The sequence below is a fragment of the Drosophila pseudoobscura genome, chromosome X (genome assembly GCF_009870125.1).
Source record: "Drosophila pseudoobscura strain MV-25-SWS-2005 chromosome X, UCI_Dpse_MV25, whole genome shotgun sequence".
NCBI classification, from domain to species: domain Eukaryota; kingdom Metazoa; phylum Arthropoda; class Insecta; order Diptera; family Drosophilidae; genus Drosophila; species Drosophila pseudoobscura.
Genome location: NC_046683.1, coordinates 19,572,670 through 19,598,232, shown reverse-complemented (window position 1 = coordinate 19,598,232; position 25,563 = coordinate 19,572,670). Strand labels below are relative to the sequence as shown.

The 25,563-nt window shown below is 47.2% G+C and overlaps 7 protein-coding genes and 1 long non-coding RNA gene across 9 annotated transcripts; 5 read left to right on the top strand and 3 right to left on the bottom strand.

Annotated features, from left to right (window-relative positions):
* Positions 1-2,768: 2,768 nt before the first annotated feature.
* On the bottom strand, positions 2,769-14,988 carry LOC4815981 (putative transporter svop-1). The gene is made up of 4 exons (XM_015185534.2): positions 14,777-14,988; positions 4,097-4,633; positions 3,360-4,022; positions 2,769-3,227 (listed from the first exon to the last, which is right to left on the bottom strand). Exons 1-4 carry the CDS (start codon positions 14,817-14,819, stop codon positions 2,803-2,805), a joined length of 1,668 nt encoding a protein of 555 aa, XP_015041020.2. The 5' UTR covers positions 14,820-14,988; the 3' UTR covers positions 2,769-2,802.
* On the top strand, positions 4,748-5,074 carry inaF-A. Its single transcript, XM_033382329.1, has one exon. The coding sequence runs from the start codon at positions 4,778-4,780 to the stop codon at positions 5,051-5,053; it is 276 nt and encodes a 91-aa protein (XP_033238220.1). The 5' UTR covers positions 4,748-4,777; the 3' UTR covers positions 5,054-5,074.
* On the top strand, positions 5,642-6,023 carry inaF-B. Its single transcript, XM_002133456.3, has one exon. The coding sequence runs from the start codon at positions 5,709-5,711 to the stop codon at positions 5,949-5,951; it is 243 nt and encodes an 80-aa protein (XP_002133492.1). The 5' UTR covers positions 5,642-5,708; the 3' UTR covers positions 5,952-6,023.
* Positions 6,043-12,360, top strand: inaF-C. Its single transcript, XM_015185535.2, has 2 exons — positions 6,043-6,825; positions 12,235-12,360. The coding sequence occupies exon 1, from the start codon at positions 6,329-6,331 to the stop codon at positions 6,779-6,781; it is 453 nt and encodes a 150-aa protein (XP_015041021.1). The 5' UTR covers positions 6,043-6,328; the 3' UTR covers positions 6,782-6,825; positions 12,235-12,360.
* inaF-D (trp-interacting inaF-D) lies at positions 10,174-14,023 on the top strand. Its single transcript, XM_033382328.1, has 2 exons — positions 10,174-10,414; positions 12,235-14,023. Exons 1-2 carry the CDS (start codon positions 10,189-10,191, stop codon positions 13,122-13,124), a joined length of 1,116 nt encoding a protein of 371 aa, XP_033238219.1. The 5' UTR covers positions 10,174-10,188; the 3' UTR covers positions 13,125-14,023.
* A 646-nt stretch (positions 14,989-15,634) lies between the features above and the next one.
* Tango10 (transport and golgi organization 10) lies at positions 15,635-19,311 on the bottom strand. 2 transcript variants are annotated; one of them, XM_015185536.2, is made up of 5 exons: positions 19,179-19,311; positions 18,510-18,925; positions 17,427-18,429; positions 17,169-17,326; positions 15,635-17,098 (listed from the first exon to the last, which is right to left on the bottom strand). In XM_015185536.2, the coding sequence occupies exons 2-5, from the start codon at positions 18,816-18,818 to the stop codon at positions 16,844-16,846; spliced, it is 1,725 nt and encodes a 574-aa protein (XP_015041022.1). In that variant the 5' UTR covers positions 18,819-18,925; positions 19,179-19,311; the 3' UTR covers positions 15,635-16,843. The 2 variants fall into 2 exon arrangements, with proteins under 2 accessions (XP_015041022.1, XP_001355335.1); XM_001355299.3 differs by lacking the exon at positions 19,179-19,311 and having other exon boundaries at positions 18,510-19,079.
* Positions 19,312-19,381: 70 nt separating this feature from the next.
* Positions 19,382-21,383, top strand: LOC117184489 (uncharacterized). The gene is made up of 2 exons (XR_004469869.1): positions 19,382-19,496; positions 19,549-21,383. It is a non-coding gene; the product is annotated as an uncharacterized lncRNA (long non-coding RNA).
* A 1,171-nt stretch (positions 21,384-22,554) lies between these two features.
* On the bottom strand, positions 22,555-25,096 carry prtp (thioredoxin domain-containing protein pretaporter). The gene is made up of 3 exons (XM_001355300.4): positions 24,795-25,096; positions 23,740-24,163; positions 22,555-23,675 (listed from the first exon to the last, which is right to left on the bottom strand). Exons 1-3 carry the CDS (start codon positions 24,983-24,985, stop codon positions 23,025-23,027), a joined length of 1,266 nt encoding a protein of 421 aa, XP_001355336.2. The 5' UTR covers positions 24,986-25,096; the 3' UTR covers positions 22,555-23,024.
* Positions 25,097-25,563: the final 467 nt, after the last annotated feature.

Below are 25,563 nucleotides of genomic sequence, written 5' to 3'. Positions count from 1 at the left end.
CTCTGCCTTGGCCTCGACCATCGCGTCGGACGTCGCCATCGCTGACGCTGTCGCAGTTGTTCTCTCATTTCTTTCTTCCCACTTGGCGTGTAAACTATCGCCATTGCCTGTTTCTATGGCAGGCATTGGCACACTTTGCCTCTCTCCCCTCTCTGCCATTGCTTCTGTTGCTGTCATCATTGTAATTCCTCAACGCACTTGCCTTTGCTTCACGACTGCTCTGCTACTGCTGCTGCTGCTGCTGCTGCTGCTGCTGCTGTTGCTGCTCCAGGTAGTTCTCGCTGGCATTGCCATTGCCTCCTTCGTCGCTGCGTCCTCTGTCGCCGAGTGCCCATTTGGCTAAGTCGACTATTTAACTATTTTTGCTTTTTGGCTCGATAAGCTCTCAAGATGCTGCTCCATTTGGCTGTACGCGACATTTATCTCTGATTTTATTTTATGGCGCGTTGTCGGCGTCCTCCAGCCCTACTCCCCTCAAAACTCCACTCGACTCAATTGACTTGTACCAGCAGTGACTCGAATTGGGGCCCCCGCCACCGTCTCGTCGTGACCCAGAAGCAAATGAAGCTGAGTGCGCCCAGACACCGTCATTGTTGTCGCCTCCGCCAGAAAGCTAATGTCGATGCTAATTTGTGTCCATTATGGGGTTAGTGGGACTCGTTCCGTCTTTACACGGCCCCCGACAAGATTGATGGCAGTCGGGCCACTTGTGTCGTGGTGGCGTGGCTTTGCGACTCATTGTGTCACCTGCAATTGGCATTTGGTAAACCCAGTAACTGGTGGTTCTCGCAAGGGGAAAGGGGAAATGGAGAAATGACTGGCTGCGACTAGAGAGGCGTTTAGACAATCCTTACCTGAGATTCCTGTATCCTTTTCGTACTATAAGCACACTTTCTTAAGCGATTCGATTTGGATAACCAAAACTTTGTATTTCTGTTAACTTAGTTTTAAACTAATCATTTGCGTAAAAGCACTTGTTTATAAATACATACATAACATATGTATATAAGTACATAGAATATTTATAGTTTTCCTGAATAGAATCGGCCAAAGAACCATTTATTGTTTGAAAAACATTTTTGGCTCCGAAGAAATCTAAGATAAAAATTAGATCACAATATTCGTATTATTTAGCCTTGTCTTCTGGATATAATTCGCAATATAATAAACTTGGAAGCCATTCATGGGGGGCCTAGTGTTCATGTGTTCATATGTATATATGTAACTTGTAGCCTGGCGACCCCATCAGAAGTTTAACTGAGAAGAAAGAGAAGCTTGTTGCCCCTCAAATAATAGATGCATCCTATCTCATATTACTTATGTGGATTGTGCCGTCTCCTTTCGAGAAGTGTCTAATTTTTCACCTGCACTTGAGCTTGAGATGAATTCAAATCGGAATTTGGTGACCCCGACAATAGTTTCGCGTTCAGTTGGGAGTTATAGCTGACTTGAAGGATAGTTGATGTGGGTTGTGTACTGGATTCGCAATCGACATTACCTGCAGCCCCCACAGATGGCGCAGATACTTCCACGATGGCAATGACAATGCCGTTGGCTAATGGAACTGGGAATGGGAATGGGATTGGGATTGGACTCGCACTGCCACTGAGACAGAGACTGACACTCAGACTGAGACTAGGACTGGGACTGGGACTGGCAGTTGTTATGTGGTTATCTGGCCAATGCCATATAAGTCGAGAAATGCGCAGTTAGGCAATCAATGGCCAACGATCCAGCGACGCTTCTTGGGCTCCGATTGTGGCAGAGGGAATCGCAACTGCCATCGGAATCCGCAATGGCACTGGCACTGCCACTGCCACTGCCAATGTCTGTGGATCTATCTGGCTGTGGCAGAGAAGCTGTAGCTGTGGCAACGTGTGTGTTATGATTGGCAACGGTTTGTTGTTTGGCTGCTTACTGAGTGAGTGGCTGCCTGCCTGCCTGCCTGCCTGCCTGCCTGCCTGCCTGCATGCCTGCTTGGTAGGTTGGTCAGTTGCCTGCTTGGATTGGTCAGAGGTGCCGCCTCAGACTGTGACCAGCCGGCGGAGCAAATACCGTTTTGCTGAATAAATACAAAAACAAACGCACAAAAACGCAGACAAACAAGTGGGGAAAGCCTACAAAACGGTACCCGACCTATAGATACCGCCTAAGCAGACTTAGTTCTTTAGTAAAGTTTTTGTTTCAAAAGCAAACCATAAAATAATTATTTGTACCTTTAACACATCATTTTAGTTGGTTTTGAACAATTTGTACTATTCTGAACTATGTAGAATTATTTATTTAACAGATTTCTTGAGGAGTGAGGACAGTGACAGTGACAGTGACAGTGACAAACACCTCAGACCATAGGATACGCCTTCGCGCTCAAAAAATACCCTGTAACTCGTAGTACCAGCTGAAGTTGAAGTTGAAGTTGCAGTTGGTGATGCGACGGCACTTGGAATGCGTTTAGTCCACCCCACCACACCACCACCCCTCAGCCCCGCCCCGATCTGCCCGTTTGTGGCAAATGCTAGGAATGTTAATGCAGCCGCCGCCTGCCTTGGTGACAAGAACAACGCAGATGAAACAGGAATGAGCACAAACATTTACCTAATCCATTTCCAATGTGGCCTGCTCCCGTTCCCGAGCCCGATCCCGATCCCGATCCTGATTCCCATTCCCAGACCCGTTTCTTGCCCCATCGGGGTGTCATCTCATCTCATCTGGTTTCTGTTTTTTCATGTTTTTGTTTGTATATGTACATTTTTGTGCTCTTTTTTTTGCTTTACTGTTCCTCTTAATGGGTATAAACTAATCCTACTTAGAGCTAATTGCCAAGATCGGCGTCGTTGTGGCCGTCACTATGGCCGTTGCCGTTGCTGAGGGCGTCGGCGTCGGCGTCGTCACTCTCTTGGGACGCGGCTTCTCGGGCAGGAAGTAGCCCAGGCTGCAGAGGAAGATGACTAGACCGAGCAGAGCCCAGAACACGGTGTCGCAGCTGGAGAAGAGCAGACGACCCAACACATTGCTGCCAACCACCGCCCCGAGGCGACCCACCATCATGATAAAGCACATGCCCATGGCGTTGATGTTCGTGGGATAGAACTCCATGGCGATGGTGCTCACCAGACCGCCGCAGTTCCCGATGGCCATGACCACGGTCAGGCCGATTACCACAAGAGCGAACTGCTCCACATAGTGCAGGCCCACCAGGCAGATCATCGTCAGAGCCATCCACCCCACTGAAAGCAAAGAACCACAAAAAGAAAAAAAAGGGAGATGTGAAAAATGAAGAGAAAGAAACAAATTAAGCTTCTAGAATGTAGACCCAATGCTTATGGATACTCTGCTTACGATATGCTTTCGATACTCACTTAATAGGTTCTTCTTCCCCGTATAATCGATGATGTAGGCGAATACCAGATAGATCCCTGTGAACGAGGCCCCAATGATGATCATCACCTGGTATGTATTTGTGTCGACCTCCATGGCACAGGCCTGTGCAGCGTCCCCGCCTTCCTGCGTATCCTGCGCATCAAACTCTTCCAGCACTTGGCAGAGCAGCGTTGCCTGTCCGCCCCGCGATCCCAGCTCATCAAGAATAGTGGGGAACCACATGAAGATGCCCTGCGCCATGCCGTAGATGAGGAACTGGATCGTGCAGATGTTCAGTGTGTGCACCACCCTGGAGCGATAGAAGAGCGGCACTGTCTGGCGCCACACGAGTCGCACGGCGTCGCCCAGTCCGTGGACATCCGACAGACTGGCCCCGCCGCTCTCCAGTGCAATCTCCCGGACAGGGTACTCGGAGCAAGGCTTGCGCGTGTTCTGGGTAAACATGATTTTAAGGGTTTCCAAGGCTGCCTCGCCCTGGCCCTGAACCAGCATGTACTTGGGCGTCTCAGGCAAGGTGGAGAGGCCCACGAGGGCAAGCAGCGAGATGGAAACGTTGGCGATGAGCAGCACGCGCCACGAGGAGAAGCGCATGCCCAGGACAATGGTTTCGATACGAATAGGGAGAATGCCGATGGCCATGGCTAAGAGGAGAGGGAGATAGGAGACACCAGATGGGTGACCAGGTGGTCCAGCAAATGAGAACAAAAGTGCTTACCTGGTGCAAAGATCATGGATAAACAGAGAAAGCCCGAGAGCAGGGTCACATGCCGCACCCTCGAACCGCTGCCATGGAACTCCCCGCATAAGCTGAAGACACAGGCCTGACCTCCGGAGATGAAGAAGCCCGTGAGGAATCGGAAGACGATCAGCATCCAAATGTTCACTGAGAAGCCCGACACAATCGAGCAAACGGCGGCGAGAAAGAGGGCATACCGGAGAGTGGTCACCCTGCCCCAGGTGTCCGCGAGGAAGCCCATGCCATGTGAGCTAAGCACCACGCCCAGAAATCCCGCCGAGGCCAAGATTCCCTGTTGGTTAAGCGTAGGCTGGAGGTCGCACTTCATCTGGTTCATGATCAGACTGACGCCCATGATCTCCACCATCACGGACATGAAGCAGAGGCCGCAGATGAGCAGCAGCTTGTAGTGGAAGCGCCCGACTTCCGTCATCGTGATAGCCTCCTCGAAGCTGTGTGGCCTGGGCTTCTCTGCCTGCTTCTCGGGCTTCTCCAGGCCACCTCCACCTCCAATGGCTGCAAAATATATCAAAGGGGATCAGATCAGTCAATCATCAGTCAGCTTAAGTGTCAGCCGAACCTATTTGCATAATTGGAGGCGACTTTAACTGCAGTTTAAATAAAGATTCCGCTTTTTCACTTCTCAGTTCGATAGGAACGATGGCCGGGAAAGCCTCGAACCCAAAGGAGAAGGAGACCTCCGCACCAGAGGACGATGTGTGCCTGCCCAAGGAAGAGCCGCCACCCGCCTTCCTAGAGTCAAAGACCTTCCGCCTGATCTCCATCGTCCTCTATTTGGGCGGCATCAGCGGTCTGGGCATGGTCTTGGCCCTCTACTACCTAATCTTCTTTGACTCCAGTATGCCGGACATCCATCTGAAGTTCCCAGTCTCCATTGGCGGCCATCCAGTGCAGAAAGTGCACGAGTACCAATGAACTACTAGTACTACCCTAGAGGTGAGTCTGAGTCTGGGATGTAGAAGAGGGAATGGGCAACGGGCGACGGGCGACGGGGGGGCCGACTGGACGTCATCCCCCAACTGCCGGCTAATTGGATTTGCCAAAGGCAGACACAGAGCAAAAGCGGAATTCTGCTGGAGAAACTCGACAAGTGAATCACCTGGAATGCATCAGCTCTAGATGATGACCGCACGTTTACTTACATTGCATTTGGTGATCAATTTGAGGATCGATTTGGGGATCGATTTGAAGATCACACGAAATACATGTGATTATTATTTCGAACTTTTAGGGGTTTTAGACTAGATTTCTTGGATTAGATGGAGGAAAAGGATCTAGAGAAGCACTGGCTGGGCCGATGGGTCTGGTCATGACGCTGATGACAAATCAAACCAGGTCAAGTGGCTGCCAAAGAGGGCCCCCGTTAGCACGTGATGACGAATCTTATTAGCATGGGGGCCAAGACGCTGGCCCAGGCCCAGGCCCAGGCCCACCGAACCGACTAAAGAAACCGCAAAACAACCGAGCGGAAAGCGAAGCCACCCGAGTGGTTCGAGCAGTCGGTCAATTGTACGGTCAATCAGTACGCCTCCAGAGCTTGCGTGGTTTCGCGTGGTTCGCGCTTCGAGTCATGTCCGCACCATCGATGATGTCCAGCCTGGCCGCCGTGGTCAAGGAGGCCAAAGACGAAGAGATACAGGTGCCCAAGTCCGATGACTTCTTTGAGTCGAAAACCTTCCGGCTGCTCACGCTGATCCTCTACATGGGCGGGGTCAGCGGCATGGGCTTGACCCTGGCCGCCTACTATCTGTTCATCTGGGACTCGCGCATGCCGCCCCTGCCCGTGTTCAAGCATACGCATCCCATCGGCTAGGAAGGGAGGGGGAGTCGAGTCCATCCGAACTGCCTCCTCGACTGCCATCATCATCATCAGTGACCAGATTGGGTGAGTCTCAATGGGCCACTGCCCTCGCCCTCAGGTTGTATGTGTGTGCGTGTGTGTGTGCGCCTTCTCGCCCTGCCCTTTGGGAGGGATTAATTAGTGCGCCGGGCCCGATATCAAAAGTTGACAGCCACGCACAAAATTAATCCGCTTTACTACGTGCCCCTAAATCGCAGAGTCGGGAGAGACGAGACGGTAGCCAGGGATAGTCCGGCATTATGCTAGCCGCGTGCCGATTTTGATTTAATCGCCGGAGACATCAAATCAGTAATAGAAGCGCCGCACGGCGAGCCGGGCTAGAGGCCGTCATGTCCACAATGTCCGCGTCCGCGTCTTCGTCTTCGTCTGTGTGTGGTGCCGCCACTTCAAGTGGAGCAGGAACTGCTCTGGGAGCCGCCACTAGCATCGCCAATCTGGCAAAGATTGTGAACATCATAGAGTCTAATGTGAGGGCAGACGACTGCGACGAGGAGGAGCTTGAGGCCTCAAAGGCGTCCACCAGCGGGAGCAGCGTTCGCCTGGCCAGCAGCAGTGCCCCCCGGAGGAGCACCTGTTCGTATGTGCCGAAGTCACCACAGCTGGAAGAGATCGTTTTCGCGAAGCCCACCTGCACAGAGCGCTTCGCACGCTACTTTGTCATCGTCATCTATCTGTGCGGACTGTGCTGCCTGGGCTTCTTTCTGTCTATCTACCACATCTTCTTCTGGGACTCGCGCATGCCGCCCGTCTTCAAGGGGCAGAAGAAGCCCGCCTTCGGCTAAAGCTGCCCTCGATTTGGATATCTCAGAAAAGAAATTTGATTTCGGTAAGCCCAGCCGGACCCTCCAAAATATATTACCCAAAATACGGATTAAATCAATCGACTGTGTCATAAAGATAGGAGTCGTGGAATCAATTTTATTCAATTAATATCATGGGTGGTTCTCTGTTCGGGGATACCTTTTGAGTATAGGGAGTATAAGGTAGCTAAAGAACTTGACTTTCATCTTTTTAGAGGACAGTTGTAAATACTAGAGCCCTGCATGAACAGGCAACAGAATCGATTCGCTGGGACTCGGTGGGTGGCTTCGTTCGATCAGTTAGAGTCAGCGTCTTAGCTTTCCTTATCCTAGGCTGAACGAAGCAGGAGTCGTCAGATCCGAAAAGTGCACAGCCCGCAGGAAAAGGAAGTCCGTGTCACGTTTTGATTCATTTCAGAGACTGCGGACGAAGCTTGCTGATTTGAATCCGCAGTGCTCCCACTCGGCTCTTCGTTATTCAGAGTGATTCGAATCTGAGTGGAGGGTAGGATTCGCAATGGTCGAAATCATTTAAGAGACATGTGTATAGCAGTGGTTTTATGAATACTGTGGATTCATGCAGGGCTCTGGCCTCCACACTGTCAGCTCTACGATGAATTCAAGTTAAGCTCGGAATTATCGTTCAATTCTGGAACCCGCACTCCTGAAGGTAGTCCTAAGAGTTCCCCTCTTAATTAAATCAAAGTTCAAGTTTCAATTGAAAGGACTCCACTATGTATGCTCTTCCTTAGTTTATCTTAGAGAAGCTTGTCTCCCCTTGCTCTTTGCGCTACATTGCTCCGTGTTGTCCCTCCTGGACTCGGGTCCCACTGCGCACGCTTCTTAATCAGCTTTGTCGGAACGTCCATATACATACATAAGTAAGCAGAAAGATAAACTGAGTTGTTGGCTCCTTAGCGGTGGCTCCAAGGGTGCAACGTGCAAGTGGCGTTGGGCAGGTGGGCAGGTGCATAGGGTGGCTATATTGTAAGCTGGCGCCCATAATTTTCGAGGCCAGCATGGAAGGCTCCACCTGGCCAACGACAACGAGGAAAGCTCCTTGAGGGCAACTGTGCAACAATGCAAAATGCGAATGGATTTATATATATGTATGTGTGTGTGTGTGTGTGTGTGTGTGTGTGCGTGGCAGTGTGCCTGTGTGAGTGTGGCCTACATCTTGGGCAACTTGACGAATATATACACTTACACACTTATATTCAAAATACTAGGTGCAACACTAATAAAACTGCCACCTCTACTTATAATAATGGCTATAATGGTTTGGTTTTCTCTAGGTGCCCATTGATTTATAGATGCATTTTCATTTCATTATTTAACATTATTATTATTACTACAAGGCCTTGTTGCTCTTCAACCATGCGTTCACTGATCTGGGACTATTTGGAAGATCCCGACATGTTTGGAATTTCAATGAAGTTAAGCATTTCCTGTGAAGGGGTACTGTTGTTTCCCCCAAATTTTGATATCTCATTCTATTGATTGCAGGGGGCATCACATAGGATGTGTTCCGATGCTCTCCGGCTTCCTTTCACAGAATCTACAGGTGATGTCTCAGGTGACAGGGCCCGGAAAATATCCCGTTAAAGTCCAGTTTCAACATTACGTTACGGGTCCACTTACTTATAGTATGAATTAGAATCAAATTGGACATTCCGTGTTATAGGAGCGATGGATTTGCATTAAAAGCTTCGGAAAGAAGATTGTCACTCCCTCTTGTTGTTGGTTATATTTCGAATATTTCAGCTTAAGACCAAGCTATGAAAGAGTACCTATTCGTTTGACCACAAGTGTATGTGCCAGTGTGCACAGCTTATACAACAAAATCAATGGGCAACATTGCAATCGCTTGGTGTCCGTGTCGGTGTCCGTGTCCACCCCTGTCACCCGTCTCCCTGTTTCGTCTCCACGCCACTGTTCTCTTGCCTGTCGCTCGATTCTCACTGCTCTGCTGGCTCGGCGATTGCAGTCGCTGCCGCCTGCTGTCCTAGTGACCTAGTTGCAGTTCGTTCACCCCCCTGGGCGCAAAGCCTAGAGCCCGACACCGAGACCGAGACCGATACCGAGCCTGAGCCCGAACCCGAACCCGAACCGAGACCCGTCAACCGGCGCAAGGCAACGAAAACGAAGGTGTACCAGGGGGGCGGCAGCTTAAGCGAAAGTTGTTGGCGAGGCGAGAGCAGAAAAAAAACATCGGTAGAGCCGTTGCGGCAGGCGTCCTTCGAATCACCTGCGAAGGTTGCCAGCCACTGTCAGTGCTACGCCCCCACATGGAATGGGCAGCGGTATGGGGTATGATTGCGCCTAAAAATTGCAAATTTTCCAGGCTGATTGACTGACTGGCGGGCTCACTGGTTGAATGATTGATGGAAGCGATGCCATCCAACCGCGCAATTTCATTTCCGCAAGAGTTGAGTCATAGGAGTCATGGGGGTGCCGCACTTGACACACAAAACAACGCAGCAGTAGCAGCAGCAGCGAGGGAGAGACGTGCCGACGTGCCCCCACAATGGATGCGGTTTTGTTTGTGGAATTCCAGCTGCCAGTGGCGAGTGCCAGCAGTGTGGCCTGCAACAAAAACCAGGGAGAGAGCGAGAGGAGACTGACTCCTACGCCGCTAAAGCTACAGCTGCAGCAATAGCAGCATCTTCCATTCGCATGAAAATGCAAATGAGAAGCGGCTGGCATTGTCGGGGGAGGGGCAGAGAGCGGGCGGGCGCAAACAGGCATTTTATGAATGAAATTAAATGCGAGGGCGACTGAGGATCGCAAATGAAGTCAAGCGAACAACAGCAACAAAACACTAGCGCGGGCAGCAGCTCAAGCCGATACCGAAGCTGTAGGCAAGGCCATGATGACACGAAGACCAGAGAGAGAGAGAGAGAGAGAGAGAAACAGAGAAAGAGCACGAACACGAAGCTCCTGCGCTGGCAGGCTGCTGTGTGCTGTGGGTCTCTGCTGCCTGCTCGCTACTCCTCTGCCGCTTTGAGCTTTTTGGCGACGGCGTCGTCATTTCACTTGCATACGCTCGACGCGTCGGTTCGAATACAGTTTTTTGCACGCTGTGTGTGCGCGCTGCCGCTCTTGGTCGCCCCTCTGAAACATTTTTTCTACTCTTGCCGCGACACGTCCCGCTACCCCAACAAGGAAGAACAAGAACAAAAACAAGCGAAACGTCAACACGGAATATTGCATTTACAACAACAGTTGGACTAACGGTCACTGCCAAACAGGAAACCGAAAACGAAACAAAAGCAACATAAAGGGCTGAAACATATCAACCGAAGATACCAAAGATAACCAAAGACAGCTAAAATACAGCATAGAAAGCATAGAATCAAACGGAACTCCAATCAAAAACTTCAATCAAAATGAACTCAAAAGTGAATTCGCTGGAGGAGAAAGTGAAACTGCCGCCCACAGAGACAATAAGTCGCTGCTACCAGCCGCAGCAAAGCAACCGTAAGGTCATCCGCATCTTGACCGTCGCCGTCTACGTCCTATGCGTCTCGCTGGCGGCCATCATGCTCTCGCTCTACTACATATTCATATGGGATCCGACCATCCGGCCGTTTGTTACCAAGGCCAATCATTGCGGTAAGACTAAGACGGGATCAGCGGGACTGGGAGCCCCACTGGGAAGCGCAATCAAGCCAACGCAACCCAAACCTAACTGACCCAATCGTATCCTTATTAACCCATTTCATATTCCGAGTATGCCAATTTGCGTTGTGGTCAATCTGCTGGTCAACTGCCCGGACACTGTGGCTTAAATCGAGCTGCGACATGGCCCAAATCCGGTCCGGTGGCAGGGTGGAAGACCATTACCGATGGGGTTGGATGGTTCTCAATGCCCGAAACGGAAGGGCGTGAAAGTTGCACACATTTTACCGCCTCGCTCTCTCGTCCCCTTCTGTCCCTTCGATTTTTGTTCAGTTTTTGTAAATCAACTCGAAATTAGGTCAATGGGGTGTCATGCACACGAGTACATCCCCAACCCCAAGCCACCCTCCAGTCACCCTCACTCTCTCCACACCCACAAAAGGGTGCAGTTTTCCACTGTCTGTGTATGCATTTTCATTTGCAGTTTGCAGTTCAATCAATCTAATTCGGAGCAATTAACACAGAGAATCTCCTGCTCGTCTCGAGTGGCATAGAGAGGAGCCAAATAAATGGGATATTATATCAAGGAAAATTAATTTTGCCACAGCAGAAGGCAGAGGGCATGGTGTTCCTAATCGCCCTGAAGCAAATTTCTTGACCTGCCGGACACAGAGACATGCATACGTATGTTTTTATGTATTGGTATGACCTACTATGGGCCCCCAGCTATCGATATGCCATTGGGAGGGATACATATACATATATGTGCATATATATATCAAAACAGAAAAGGAAAATTATAATCAGGGACTACACAAATCTCTACACTTTGCTGTGTGGTAAAAGGTGTTAAAAAACTACAAATTCCCTTCTACGTTATTCAAAAATAAACACATAAATGCAAGTTCTTAACCGGCTGAACACAGAGAATGTACGAGTATGACTCTGATATCATGTCCGCTTGGACAACTTTTTGGAAACACCCCCTCTCAGCTCTAAGATATGTACATGCCGGTATTTCTAAGCAAACCTTAAAACAAACCACAATATAACATTAAGCGGATGATATTTTATTAATCATTTTTAAAGCGGTAACGATAAGACCTCGAGATACTCTCAGTTCACTTGTTAAAGCTAAAAACTTTAACAAAAAAGAAACAGCTATAGGAACGATAATCAAGTGGCCTTGAGCTGTTTATATTTTGATACCCGCTAGTCGAAGAGTATAGCGGTTTATTGTATTTGTGCTCAAAGTAGATGTGTGTGACACCCAGAAAGAAGCGTTTTCGACCCCGCAAAGTACATATGTATGTATGTATTAATGTTCATGATCAGCATCAATAGCCGATATATGTATGTACACTGTGTCTACCCTTCCCGATGAGCGCCTAGATCTCAGAGACTTGTATCCGGAGTATCAGGAGTTTGTGTCCAGACTCCTCTGATATCACCCTGTTACAGCCACAAGACACAAATGAAATCGCAGGGGCTACGCAACGCCTTCCACGAGCTAACTCGTTCTCTAACCTGCTCTCACACACCCTTCCTCGTGCAGTGTGCGGCCCCTGGCAGGAGGGAACCAGATAAAACGGCTGGTGTTGTTGTGAGAATAGAGAAAAAGAGACAGATGTAAAGAAAAATTAAAACAGACCAAATCTGAAATCAGTTCGTCCCTTTTTGCAAACAGCGATACAAAACGATTTATAAAATATATTGCATATTCCGCTCGCTTATTATTTATATATATAATTATTGTAATTATAGTTTTTCTTTGAATAGAAATATTTCCTAATTGCTGTTACCGTTTCTTGCAGATAAAATTGTGATACCCGAGAAAATAGCAATTCGCCTACTAAATTCATCGGAAGTCACTGCGGAGCAGTTCTACAAGCACATCCTCGAGCAGTATCGCATCCATAACCACCTGCAACAGCAGCGCCAGCAGTTCCTGCAGAAACAGCACCTCCAGCTCCAACAGCTGGAGGCGAGTAACCGCTTCCAGGAGATCTTCGCCACGGCCACCATCATTCAGGCGCATCCGCATCCCAATCCCCGGGAGCCGCTCAAGAAGCCCCTCGTCGTCCCCTCCGCCAATAACAGCAGCAGTGGCAGCATCAGTGACCTTGGAGCCTTCCGCATGGAGCCGCCTGCCCCGCAACCATCTAACATGGAGGAGATGGGCAAGGGTGCAACCACTGGCCATCATTTTCCCATGCTGTTGGACACCTCGCCACCGGCGGACAGCTCCGGCATAGGACACCTAAAGCGCAAGACGCATCGTGGCCACTACAAGCATCATAGGGCGCGTGCGGGCGGGTTGAAGAAGCTGCCCTCCAGCTCAGGCTTAGGTAGCAGTTCCATTTCTAGTTCTGCCACTGCCAGCACCACGTCCGCGGGTGAGCAGCTAGCGGCCACGGCTGCGGCAACAGTTCCCCATGGCTACATGGACACGCCGCTGAATCCGGCGGCCGGCACAATCGTGCAGCAGCCACAGCTGCAACTGTACACCTCGATGCCGATACCTTTGATCCTCAGCCCCAGCGAGGAGAAGCGGCCCTCGCACCACGCCCACAACCATGCGCACGGCGAGCGTCGAGGGGGGGCGCAGGCACGCAAGAGGACCACCACCGCCTCTGTCTCCGGTTACGACTCCCAGACGTACCTCAATCCGTTCCTCACCGGCGAGCTGATCTTCGAGAAGTAAGCGGAGACGCTCAGACCACGTCAACTTCCTGGTTTTACTCCATTTTTTTACACGCTTACATATGTACTTACACATATACGTATAGGAGGGAGACACATATATACATACATACATATATCTGAATAGTTGGCCAATTATTGTTCAACCTGGAGAAATATGGGGCTTTCGGCACTCACTACATAACTTAGGTAGTCAACCAGCCCAGAGAGGATGGAAAACCTATCACAACTTCAGATAGATGATACAAAGATACATACATACATATAAAGACCCAGGCAATACTATATAGAGGATGTTATAATAATGTTACGTACAGTTCAAACGATAGTTGAAACAATACTAGTTACGATGTTAGTTGATGTACCACACTAGAACCACTCACACACACCACATACAGCGAGAGACCACACGGACACGCGCATTATACGGGACCCACTTCAGTAGTCGATCGATATATATCACAGAGATCTCACCAGCAGCGGCCAGCTCCAGCTCAAGCTCAAGCTCACCAGCAAACTCACCCCACCTAGGACACTGCTTCCAGGCAGCTAGCGAATGCTACTCCAACTACAATAACTAGCTAACTTTAGAGAGTACAGAGAGTACCCAGAAAATAACATACTACCCACATTAAGATACGGAGACAAAAATATCATATTGAAATGTTAAAAAAAAACAAAAAAAAACTGCACTCAAGTCACCTCACGCGAAGCGGGTTCTGCTTTGGCACCTCCTAGGATCGATGGAGATCGGTTATATGCATATAGACAAATACAAATACACTCCAGGAATTATAGTCGTTCGGCTTGAAATACCAAATAGCCAATACCCAACCCTACCCCACCCAGAAGATAGGGGTCTTAACGTGCCCAGCTCTAAGACATATTTGCATACCCAAACACAAGTTATGTATACCATACCATATGACATATATACACCCATATATATATATACATATATATATATATATAACCGATTTCGGACGTGACCTTCTCGCCCAGCTCGTTCTATTCATATAATACCCATATCCACACTCAGCACTCAAGAAAAATCAAGAGAAAGAGGAACTGCATCCGCATCCAAAGACACGAGAATTGAACTCACGATCAATAACTACTACAGTGTACTCGATACCGATATGCATACGATATAGAATTGAATCTGTAACTGATGGGCATATACCACATATATACATATGTTATATACCGCATATATCTTATATATGTATACCAAAAAATACAATACAAAGTCATTTTGGCAATAATAAAGCATAGCAATCCAAAAGTAAATAGTTTCGAATTTTTCTTCGACTCAACGATACATATGGAGGAATCATACATATATACATACATATATAATTTCACCAGGAAATATCACCGAATCTTTGGCCATTATTTCACAATTCGTTCGATTCCTTTTAAACACACAAAAAAATAAACTGTGACCATTTCACCATAGTATTTGTATCATTGAATGAAATCTTTCTTTGGAAAGCTTTCTCGAAGGAATCTTTCAAGATTCGTTCTCTTACTGTTCTGCCATCAAATCTACAAAGCATTTCACCATGGAATCTTTCGTTCACCATAATTCTTTCACAACATGTTAACACTTTTTCATGAAATCCCTTTTTCTTCATTGGTGGGGGCACTCACCGAACTCGCGCTCGCAATCGATCACATAAGCAGGATTATCCATAGCTCCGCAGAGACTCTGTCTTCCTTATTGCAGAGCTAAATGCTATGGACAATGTGACCGACAGACCGCTCGGTCTGCTCACAACTGAGAAACGCAACGACGTTTCAGCTATAAGTACGAGTATGTATGTCCGGGTATCTGGCAGTCGCTGCCCGTACGGTACGTGCCCCCTGTCGCCGGAGAGTCACAAAGTCCGATTGAAATTGCGATCTGTAAAGCTAGCTCGGTCTCGGTCTCGGTCTCGCTGGTACGCCTATTCAGCCCGCTCTTGTACACACTCATAAAATAGAGACGAAAAAAGCTGTAAATCTTGAATAACCGCAATGTGCCACGTAATCTGCAAAAGTCAGTATCATCGGGGGTGTAAAAGTTCTTTGGTTGGGTAAGCAAAGACAGCGATGAGATCGCGACAGTCAGATAGAACTAGCGCACATCTGACGGATTGGATCTTCGGTCGTTAATATTCGTGGTTATATCATACTAGAAATTACTTCTAGAAGCCGTAGCAGAAGACTTGCAGGCACATTCGTACAGTGCGATCCGCAACTGTAAGACTGCTGTAAGCAGATCTAGATGGAGTCAGCATAATATTAGTTTGGTTTGGCATAGTATTACGACCAATAACAAATCAAATCTATTACACTGTGTGTGATCGCTTGCTGCGAAGGACTGAGCGTCAGATATGTAGTTATAGTTTTGCTCGATATTAGCTGGTAATTTTTCGTGTCCATTTAAAACAGTTTAAAGAACAATGTTTAAGCAATTGTTACCATTTTTTATGCTGCCACAAATCGGCAATTCAAAAAAAGTATGTATATTATATAGCCAATATTATTCGATTGGCTCGATGATTTATTACATTTAGAGCTTAAATTAGTCGATACATTTGCTTATCTTATACCGGACACAAATCGATAGTTGATCTGATTTGATTACCAAGATTATTTGATAGGATAACAGACACAATTCAGTATGCCGTGCAATAGTCATTCGATAACCGACAACTTAATTCAGACAGTAACTTGACATCATTCCGAGAAGTGATAACAAGCTCAACCTCTGTTCGATAACTGATCTTATTTCATAACTAAATCGTTCAACAGCCGACTCCAGTTCATAACTATTCGATGTCTGTCCTGTCCGTCAATTACCGTCCTGAGCAGCGGATATCGTCCTACAATTATGCAAAGCACATTAGGCGGATGAGCCAGTCACGGCCAGACCCCCTGGCCAATAAAGATAAGCCTCAACAGACACAACAGATAGGTTGATCCCAGCTATTAAAGAATACATTACCGGATCAAGATATTGTACATAGATATGTATGTACATACGAGTATCTGTGTCCATCAGCTGTAAAGCATTAAAACTTATTCGGCCTCTTATTAGCTCTATCCCTATCTCATTCTATGCTGTCGCACTCTTCTTGGCCATGGCCACGACACCCTGAGCAGGTGGCAAAGACAACGAAGGAGGCGTTGGAACGCGGAGTTTCTTTTCCTTTACAAGTCAACGATTAAGTATTCAAAATATTCAGTGCGAAAAACTACAGTACACAACAGTACAGCACCGGACATTAAACACACTCTTAGATGCACAGATTTACAGACTTTTTTGTGCACTTGTGTCCGACTAAACACTAAACACTAGGGTTCGATACTGAATAATGGCCAGGGCCCAAATCGCCTTCGTTTGTTTATGTTTAACTTAGACAGAGAAAAAACAAAAAACTTTTCATAACACATTAAATACACTTTCTTGGAGGAGGGAAGGATAATGATCGCCAGCTATTTTCATCTCAATATATATGTAAGAATGTCTAGGCAAGATCCCGAACTCTCCTGCGCAAAGAATATATATATATCTATATATAGGAGGAGGAGAGATCGGGATCTTGCATAGACAGCTTACATACATACATGTGTAAATGTAAATGGAAAGTGCAAGTGAAATACCGTGGCCACAGGTACGTGGTTCGTACATGTGGCGCTACAATGGGTCAACGATATGGGGAGATGAGAAGTTTAGAACTGAAATGGCGGCGTTTCGCGGCACGTGTGGGTGCCCATTGGCGTGATCACCACGTGTAGGGTGAGTGTGTTGCGCTGATTACCACTCAGATGGGGACTCAACGACGTTGATTCCTGCTCCAGCTCCTCGTACGGCAACAGGTTATCCAGATTGATGACGCGCGAAGTTTCCGAAAAGTACTCGGTGCGCTCCACCATTGTCCTAATGTGAGTTATTTGATTCTGCACGCCCACAATCAGGACCGCAATCTGCATAAAATTAAATGATGGTTAAGATTGGGGTAACTTTATGGGTCCTTCTTATGCATGCCGTACGCACCTTGAACCGCTCTTCGTCAATGTTCTGGTTCTTGCAGGTGACACGCAAGCGCACCGTATTCAGGTAGCAACCAGGCACGTCTTCGCCCCAAACCATTTTGGCCCTATTGTATTTGACGCCTCGCGGGAAAAACTCGATCTCCCAGGTCATGCAAGGATCTGTGGAGCACAAAATATGTATGTATATCTAGCGTACAGAAGATAGTGATTTCGCAATCAGCCGATCCGATCCGATCCGATTCGATCTGACCTGACTCACCATCGTCAGTTTCCGCAATGCTGCGCTGTGAAAAGAAGCAGGTCACATAGTTCACGTAGCGCTCGATCCGGTCAAAGTTGGGCACATTGATGTCCACGCTCCAAGTGTCGTTCCAGTAGAGCCTGGGCGTAAACTGCAGCTCCCCGCACTCGCTGGCCCGGACCTGGCGTACCCGGTCCTCCTGTCCGGACTGATAGCTCATCCCAATGGCAATTCGCTCGACTAGGAACTCCTTGTGGTACTCGGTGAGTGGGTCCATTAATAGGTGCGAGAGCTGACGCGGCGTCATCATGCCAAAGCGAATGTGCATGACTGTCTGCTCAATCAGCTCCATGAAGGTGTTGACCTTCTTTTCCAGGCTGGTGTGGGGCGTGCTCTCGATCTGCTCGCGGCGATGCAGCAGCCAGGTCTGCAGAATCGTAAACAGTTTGTACTCGCTGGAGATTACGATATCGTTCTGCTGCAGCAGCAGTTCGAGGATGGCTGGATCCATTTCGACAAAGTCCTTGGACTCGGCCACCATCTCAAGGTTCCACTTGAGGAAACGCTTCAGCGTCTCGGTGAGATCATTATGAGTGGGCGTGAAGGAGAGTGTGTACTGCAGCCAGGAGACGAGATAGCCGCTGGTGGCTGCCTTGGCAACGTGCTTCGTCATGTAGCCCACACACAGATCGATCAGATCGCGCACATTGTACTTCTCGGAAAGGGCCAGCATGGGCATGACCGTCTGCAGCGTCACCTCGATGTGGCCCACATAGAGATATTTGATGAACTGCGGAAAGACAGCCGAGCAGCAGGCCTCCTCATGCAGCTCGATGACATGTTTGCTGCACTCATTCCATTCGGGGTTCATTAGCATCACCTGAAAGACGTCGCTGCTGGCGCAGAGTATGACCCGGTGGGCGGGGTACTCCTTACCATCCACCAGCAGCACTATGTCCGACATCAGCTGCTCCGCGTAGAGGTGTGCGATCTTATTCAGAACACTGCTGGCGTCGATCATCTGGAAGAGAGAGGGGGGGCAGAATTTTGGGTAAGGCCAGGGGGCATCTCATGAAATCGGCTATTTATGGCCATACTCACTGTGCTTGCACCATCCTGGGTGTCCTCCGTCTCTAAGCACTTGCGCCTCTTTGCTTCCTGGTCATCGTTGGGAGTGCCTGAACTGCTACCGACTGTGTTTGAGCCGTTGACATTGGCGTTGCCATTGGCGTTGGGTGCAGCCTCGGCTCCAGCCGCTGCCGGCCCACCAGAGGGGCCAGCTCCACCAGCAACTGCGCCGCAACCAGCTGCACCTGCACTCACGCCTGCACCACCCCCGCGTGCACCTACGCCACCCACAGCACCAGCGCCACCTGAAGAGGCCGCGCCTCCATTGCCATTACCGTTCATTGAAATCTGTCAAGTCCACTTGACTCCGAGTCGCAAGGAATTTGAGTAACTGCTCTTATAATTTGATCCTTTAGAGTATATACCCAGTGCGAGACATTGTGGAATGTCTCCAAATTCAAAGGCAAATAAAACAAATTTTATTTAATGTGACCGTTTTCGGTATTAGTGTTGGTTAGTCCATGAACAAAAAACAACTAATCTCTGAAGTGAGCGGGCTGAACAATCGAGCCGTTAATCGTTCTTTTTTGTTCATGTTCTGAACAGTTATTTCCTCGACTTGAGACCCTCAGCGCTGAACAGTTTAACAGACCAATTTTCCACAAGATTGCCTCATTAAAAAGTAAGTTTTCATACACTTACATATCAGTTCCGATTTTCAGCTCTTTAAACGAATCTATGAGTATTCAGCTGAACGAAAAGTTCAGGGGGGCAAAAAGTTCACAGAAAATTTAACATGCTTTTTTTTTGTTAATATAAAATACAGAGTACTGGTATGACACTGATCAATAATTTGTATCTAAATGGCATTTCTATATGATTTTTACATCGGTGTATTAGACAAGAAATCCATAACGTGTATAAAAAATACTACAAAATTTTAAAAGTACTAATGTATATGAAAGCTGCAAGGTGTGTGACCTAGAGAGGGAACTGTTGAGGAAAACTTTTGAATAACTTGTAAGTCAAGGTTAAGACATAACATAAACATTGATGTATCTGGTCATTGCAGGTTAATTTCCTTGCGGCCATTCAAGAACCTCAAAAGAAAACAAACAGAACAGAAAGTTTAAAAAAGATACAATCAAATATATTGTTTAGAACGTAGTGGGTCTTTTTCACGTACAAAAGCAAATGCGCTGCTGGGATAACTGGTTCATAATGACGCGGAGCGAGCCAAAAGCCAGAATTGAAGAAAGGAGCGTTCGCAACAAATTCGTTTCTACATTTTCTCTGCATAGGCTGACACATCGATATGCTGTATGGTTAGTGCTCGTGCCTAAGAAATACCGTTTCTAGTTTAAATCGGTATTTCTTTTTTTTTTGCTTACATAGAACAGAAAATGTGGCCGGCCACACTGGCAAGATTTCTTATCGAACCCACACGAATATCATCCCTGATTTCACGGTATATTGAGTTGAAGGTATATTTGCAGGGTGAACGCAAATCGCTATATAACGGTATATTTAAGATAGTAACACTTTCCACACATTTTCGAGACGGCATTAAGTAGGGGGAACCCCCGTCATCAGCAGGTTATAAATATAAAGAAATGCGAGCAAAGATATTAAACGATAGTACAAATATGAGTCTCAACCTGATACAAAAACATGGCTCTGCAGAGGTAAAAATTCAGTTGTTTTGCTGGCCGCTAGAACCAAAATTTGAGCTGTTGCACGTTTGTATTTGCATACAACAAAAGAATACAACACAAAACAGATTAACACAAGAACAGCCCAAAATAGAGCACAAAATGAAGTCAATTAATAGCTTGTTGCCCTTGGATTGTGTCAGCTGCAGAAGATCACGGATTTCCTTGAGAATGTGCCACAGCCTGTGCCGTTTTTTAAGATGCGGAAGAAAGAAATAGAGAGGGTCGGGGATCCGGTGGCTTCTTGCTTTTTGGATAAACTCTCTGTAAGAGATAAGCAGGAGAGCCAAATTCTGAAGATACTTTCTGCACGTAGACATGAAATCCAGTCCATGCAGGCCTGCCGGAATCGGAATACGCTGCTCGCGGCATATGCCCAGCAACTGGTGGACAGAGAGGTGCGCAGAGGTCCTTGAGCAGCTTCGGTTCTCGGCCAGCGTCTGCTGTTGCTCCCCATTGACCGACTGGAAGCAGGATATGACCTTTCCGAATGCCTCCTCTTCAAGTGCCGTCAAGTTCGCGAACATGAGTCTGTTGCCGTGCAGTAGGAAGTCGATCCACTCTTGGAAAGTGATCAGTCGCAGCTGGAATGGGAGGCACTGCAAGAAAGATTGGTGGAAAGGTGAAGCCTGTGGGGTGGATTTTGCAGCATTTCACCATTGAATCTCCACTCTGAGAATCAAGGCGGTGGTTCTCGTCTAGCCGCTTGAGGAATATCTTGCTCAGCTTAAGATTTATCTGGGGATACTGACTCACTGGCACATAGTGCCCAAACGTCCTTTGTCAATCATCTAATAATGCACTGTGAACAATTTCGTAGTCAATTAATGGACAGCCAACAGACCAAAAAACAGAATAATCTTACGATACTACGAACATACATACATACATACATACACATGTACATGTCAGGCAGTGCTGCCAAAAAACGTAAATAATGGTGTCAACAATTTTGTATTAAAGTGATATTTAATATGTATTTAATAGTATTTTATTCACTCATCCAGCTCTGTGGGGCTAGCTTCTGATTCGCATTCATACGACATGGTCGTACCAATTATGCGTAGGTAATTACTATGTGGTACTCCGTAGTCAAAACAGCATTTTCCAAGTCGTCACAAGCAATACCTGTATATTTAAATAAAAACTAGTAATATCCTTTGACTGACAATAAAACTTTACCTTATGCACAGAATGCTAATGGTCCTGCGTAGTTTCCTAGAATTCTTTAGTTTTTTTCTAAATCAGATTAACCAGGCTTAATACTCGCTCCAATTTTTAAAATGTTTTGAAAAGCGGGAAATGATCTATCACTGTCTTGGTGACCACACACGCCATCGCAGAGCAACCCGCCCGACGTGTGCTCTCAATTTCTCGCTCCTTAGAGCGAGGTCTCAGTACACACTCTAACACGAGTAGAGCAATGGGATAGGATAGACATATGTACATACATATCCGTTTACTCTCTCATGGATAAACCGATAATTTGTCGGAAACAAACTTTTGTGTTTGCTCTCTTCGTGCCAGCACTTTTGGTAACACGAAGGATTCCCTATAGGGAACCAACGTTTGGCAATATTTTCCTATTACTTTTTAGTACGAAGCAAACTTCGACGCCGTTCCCATCCAAAAATGTCGGGGAATATGCTCTTATTCTTGAATTTATATTTCATCAGTGCTCAAACGATCTTAAAAAAGTATCAGAGAGGAATATAGACTGGACACTTGAAAATCGCGTGGATAAATGCCGCCTACAAGGAGTGGAATATCCCTGCAATTTCAATATTAAGCTAAAAGCTAATTGTGGGAATTTCTAAGAACTCCACACTTCGTCCTGGAGTATGTCATCTCAGAGATCTTGGTGTACAACATATGTACATAATTTATTTGCTCAACGTTTTGAAATATATGGGAGAAATCTAAACTATCGAAATGGATAAAATATACATGTATGATTGATGGATGAACGACCGGCTATAAGAAATCCCGATTCCTCACAATAAATCAATCTTATTAAAATGACATATAGAAATATGGTCAAATGGCGTCCAATCGATACGAAACTGAAACTCACAATATCTTTAGAAATGGATGAACAATTTTTGGAGAGCGCTAAGTCACAGTTTCCGCGTTCGTGGAGACGCCCTTTTTAATGGAATGGGTCAGCCCAGACGCCTGCACAACACACCGTAGCAGGCCTATTTAATAACTTCGTTTGGCCCAAAAATATCCACGTTCCTGATTTTATCAGCTCTGCGATTCATCTCCAGAGGCGCATTCATCTCCAAGGTCACCAAGTTTGTCGGACAATCTTCAGAATTTAACTTTGGGAAAATTAAAGTCATGCGGTGTTGAACCTTTAATCCTTTAATTAAAATTGTTTATTCTGCTGATAATTTTCCCTAAGAATCACTTAATAGTAGGCTGCTGACCACGAAAATTTATTTATTACAAATCGAAACGAAAGACATCCCAACAAATTAATTACTAGGTACAAAAGAGCTCACACATTGCTAAGGCGAGTCAAAGAGGACACAAATTTGATCACGATCACAACTGAAATGATATTATTCTAGTCAGCTTCAGCATTCAAGTGTGGCTGTGGCTGTGGCTGAGGCTGAGGCTGTGGATGTGGATGTGGCGGTTGCATCGTTGTCAGTTAAATGCTGGGCATCAATCCTGTCCTCATGGAGGCGGCTGCAGCTGCTGCTTCTGCTGCTGCTGATGGAGTAGCTCGAACGTAGAGAGAAAGCATTACAATTACTTTGGCGGTGGCATATATTTCCAGGGTGATTTTGTTCATCAGAGTGCGAAGGCTGACGTGTCTAGCGCTTCCTCAGAGCTCATCGTGACCGATGGACTTCTTGAGATAGGCCTTCAACTCGGGCAGGGTGCGGCTGCCCTCGTATTCGTCCTGCCGCTGACCGTTCCTGTAGAGGAAGAGCGTGGGATAGCCCTCGACCTGCTCGTCAATGCAGATCTGTTTGTTCTCGGGAGCCGTGCAGTCGACCTTGGCGATCACAACCCCGGACTGGGAATTGTGCGTCTCCGTGGCCAGCTGCTCCCAAGTGGGTTGTAGCTTCTGGCAGTGTCCGCACCAGGGTGCGTAAAACTTGATGAAAGCGATGCCCTCAGCCACGGCCTGAGTGAATGCCACCTCGCCATTCAGTTGCTGCGGTTTCAGTTTCCCGGCCTCTTCATCGGCCTTCTCCTTGGCCGCATCTTGTGCAGATGTATCGCTGACCTCCTTCTTGTCCATGGGCACACCCACCATCTTTTCAACGTAGCTCTTCAGCGTGGGCAGATCTCGTGCACCCGAGTACTTCTCAATTTTCTTGCCATCCTCGATCCAGAGCAGCGTGGGATAGCCCTTGACCTCGAAGTCCTGGCAGACGGAGCGATACTGTGTGCAGTCGATCTTCGAAACGGTTACGCCCGAAATATGCTTGATTTCCTTTGCCAGCTCATCCCAGGTGGGAGCCAGGCGCTGCAGCAGAGGGAGAGACGATTAGAAAGGGGGGAATGCATTTGGTGTACTCAGTACCCAGTACCTGACAATGGCTGCACCATGGGGCAAAGAATTTGACAAAGTGATTGCCGCTGGACACATGCTTGGCAAAGGTGTCCTCGGAGAGATCCACCACCTTTCCCAAATTTTGGTTGGCCACAGGCACGGTGTTTCCTCCGTTCTCCTCCAGCGTCGCTTCGGCCTGCTCCACTTCGGAGAGCGTGTTCAGCTCGTGGTTGATGAAGTCCGTGATGGCGGGAAGGTCGCGGGTGCCCTTGAACTTCACCGACTCCGTATCGCCGAGCTTGAAAAGGCGCAGCGTGGGATAACCGGTCACCTGGTGTTCAGCACACAGCGCCTGGTGTTTGGTGCAGTCAACCTTGGCAATGATCACCTTCGGGTCTTCGACATTCATTATCTCTGCCAGCTGCTCCCACAATGGATGCAGCCGCTTGCAATGTCCGCACCTGCAAACAAAAGCAGACCGTGATAAGAGAGTTCTTTGTTCCAAACAAAGAGTTTATCATCTAATGCTTATGCTCCCTCAGAAGCAACGCTTCGATGCCTAATCTCGGATCCGAGACAGCACTTCCTAGCAACATAGTTAAATTTAATCAAATTAGCTCAGAAAGAGGCTATGACACTGATAAGGGCCAGTGAGCGCAACCAAAACTTAAGCATTGTTTAATATTTGTCAATCAATGGGCCCGATAAAGCGGTTCCTGACTTCTCCCCCGACACAAAGCCCCTTTGATCGCCTTATCTGGGAACGTGTCCCAGTCCAGCCCTATGACGAATCCCAGTGCTGATTGGCACTAGCCCTCGGCCTCGGATTCGGATTCGACAAGCTGTGGGGCAGCGTCAGCCAAATTTATGGTACGTGTAGTGGCAATAACACAAACACACACAAACAGGCCTATGCGCATTGACATTCATGTGTGTGTGCGTGGCTTGTGACATACAAAGGTGCATAGATACATATGTGGACCCTGCTGATTCGCCGGCTTTTTTTTTGCCATGTATAGCGCTCGCAGTTGATCAAATATTCATATATGTATGCTTGTACTTGTATTCAAAAAAAATTCACGTTCCACTTACCACGGGGCAAAAAATTTGACAAACACATTGCCGGATTGGACGGCCTGATTAAATTTCTCCGGGTCCAGTTCTACGGCAAACTGCTTCTCGGCATTTTTGACCGCCTCCTCCTCGGCCCGGACGGTGGCGGACAGGAAGGGCGACACGAAGAACGCGCACACAGTGATCGGTACCAAAGATCTCATTAACATTTTATTACGGCTTTGTGTTTTTTTTGTACGACTTCGCAGCCCAAAGTGAAATACAAATTAAAAGTACAAATTAAAAATGTTGGTATGCCTGAAACGACTGACTATCGACGGCGCTATCGGGTTTGACAGCTCGGCTATCGATATTTGCTTTCGATAAAAAATTTAATTAAATATGAAGCTTTAAGTCAAACTAAGCAAACCTTGGTTAAAAAAATTGAATGAAAAGTATCTTTTAGGTACCTTATGATAATTTAGCAATTGCACTTGTGGTGAATCTCTGTCTTTTAAAATAGTATGGTATGGCAGCGCTGGAGCAAAACAACAAAAACAAGCTATCTGGCAACGCTGCAGCGAACACGAAAATGATTGGTGTGAACAAAAGAAAAAGCGCAAAAATGAGAATCATCAGCAGAGACGTAGATATTTCGAAAGAGGGGTGGTTATCGTGATATTTTTTACCTGCTCATGAGATGATGGTGCCAGTATAGAGAGGGTGGATATGAACACATGTGTGTGTTTGTAAATATCTACGTATGCATGTCAATATATACTTTCATACGTATGTACATATGAACGAT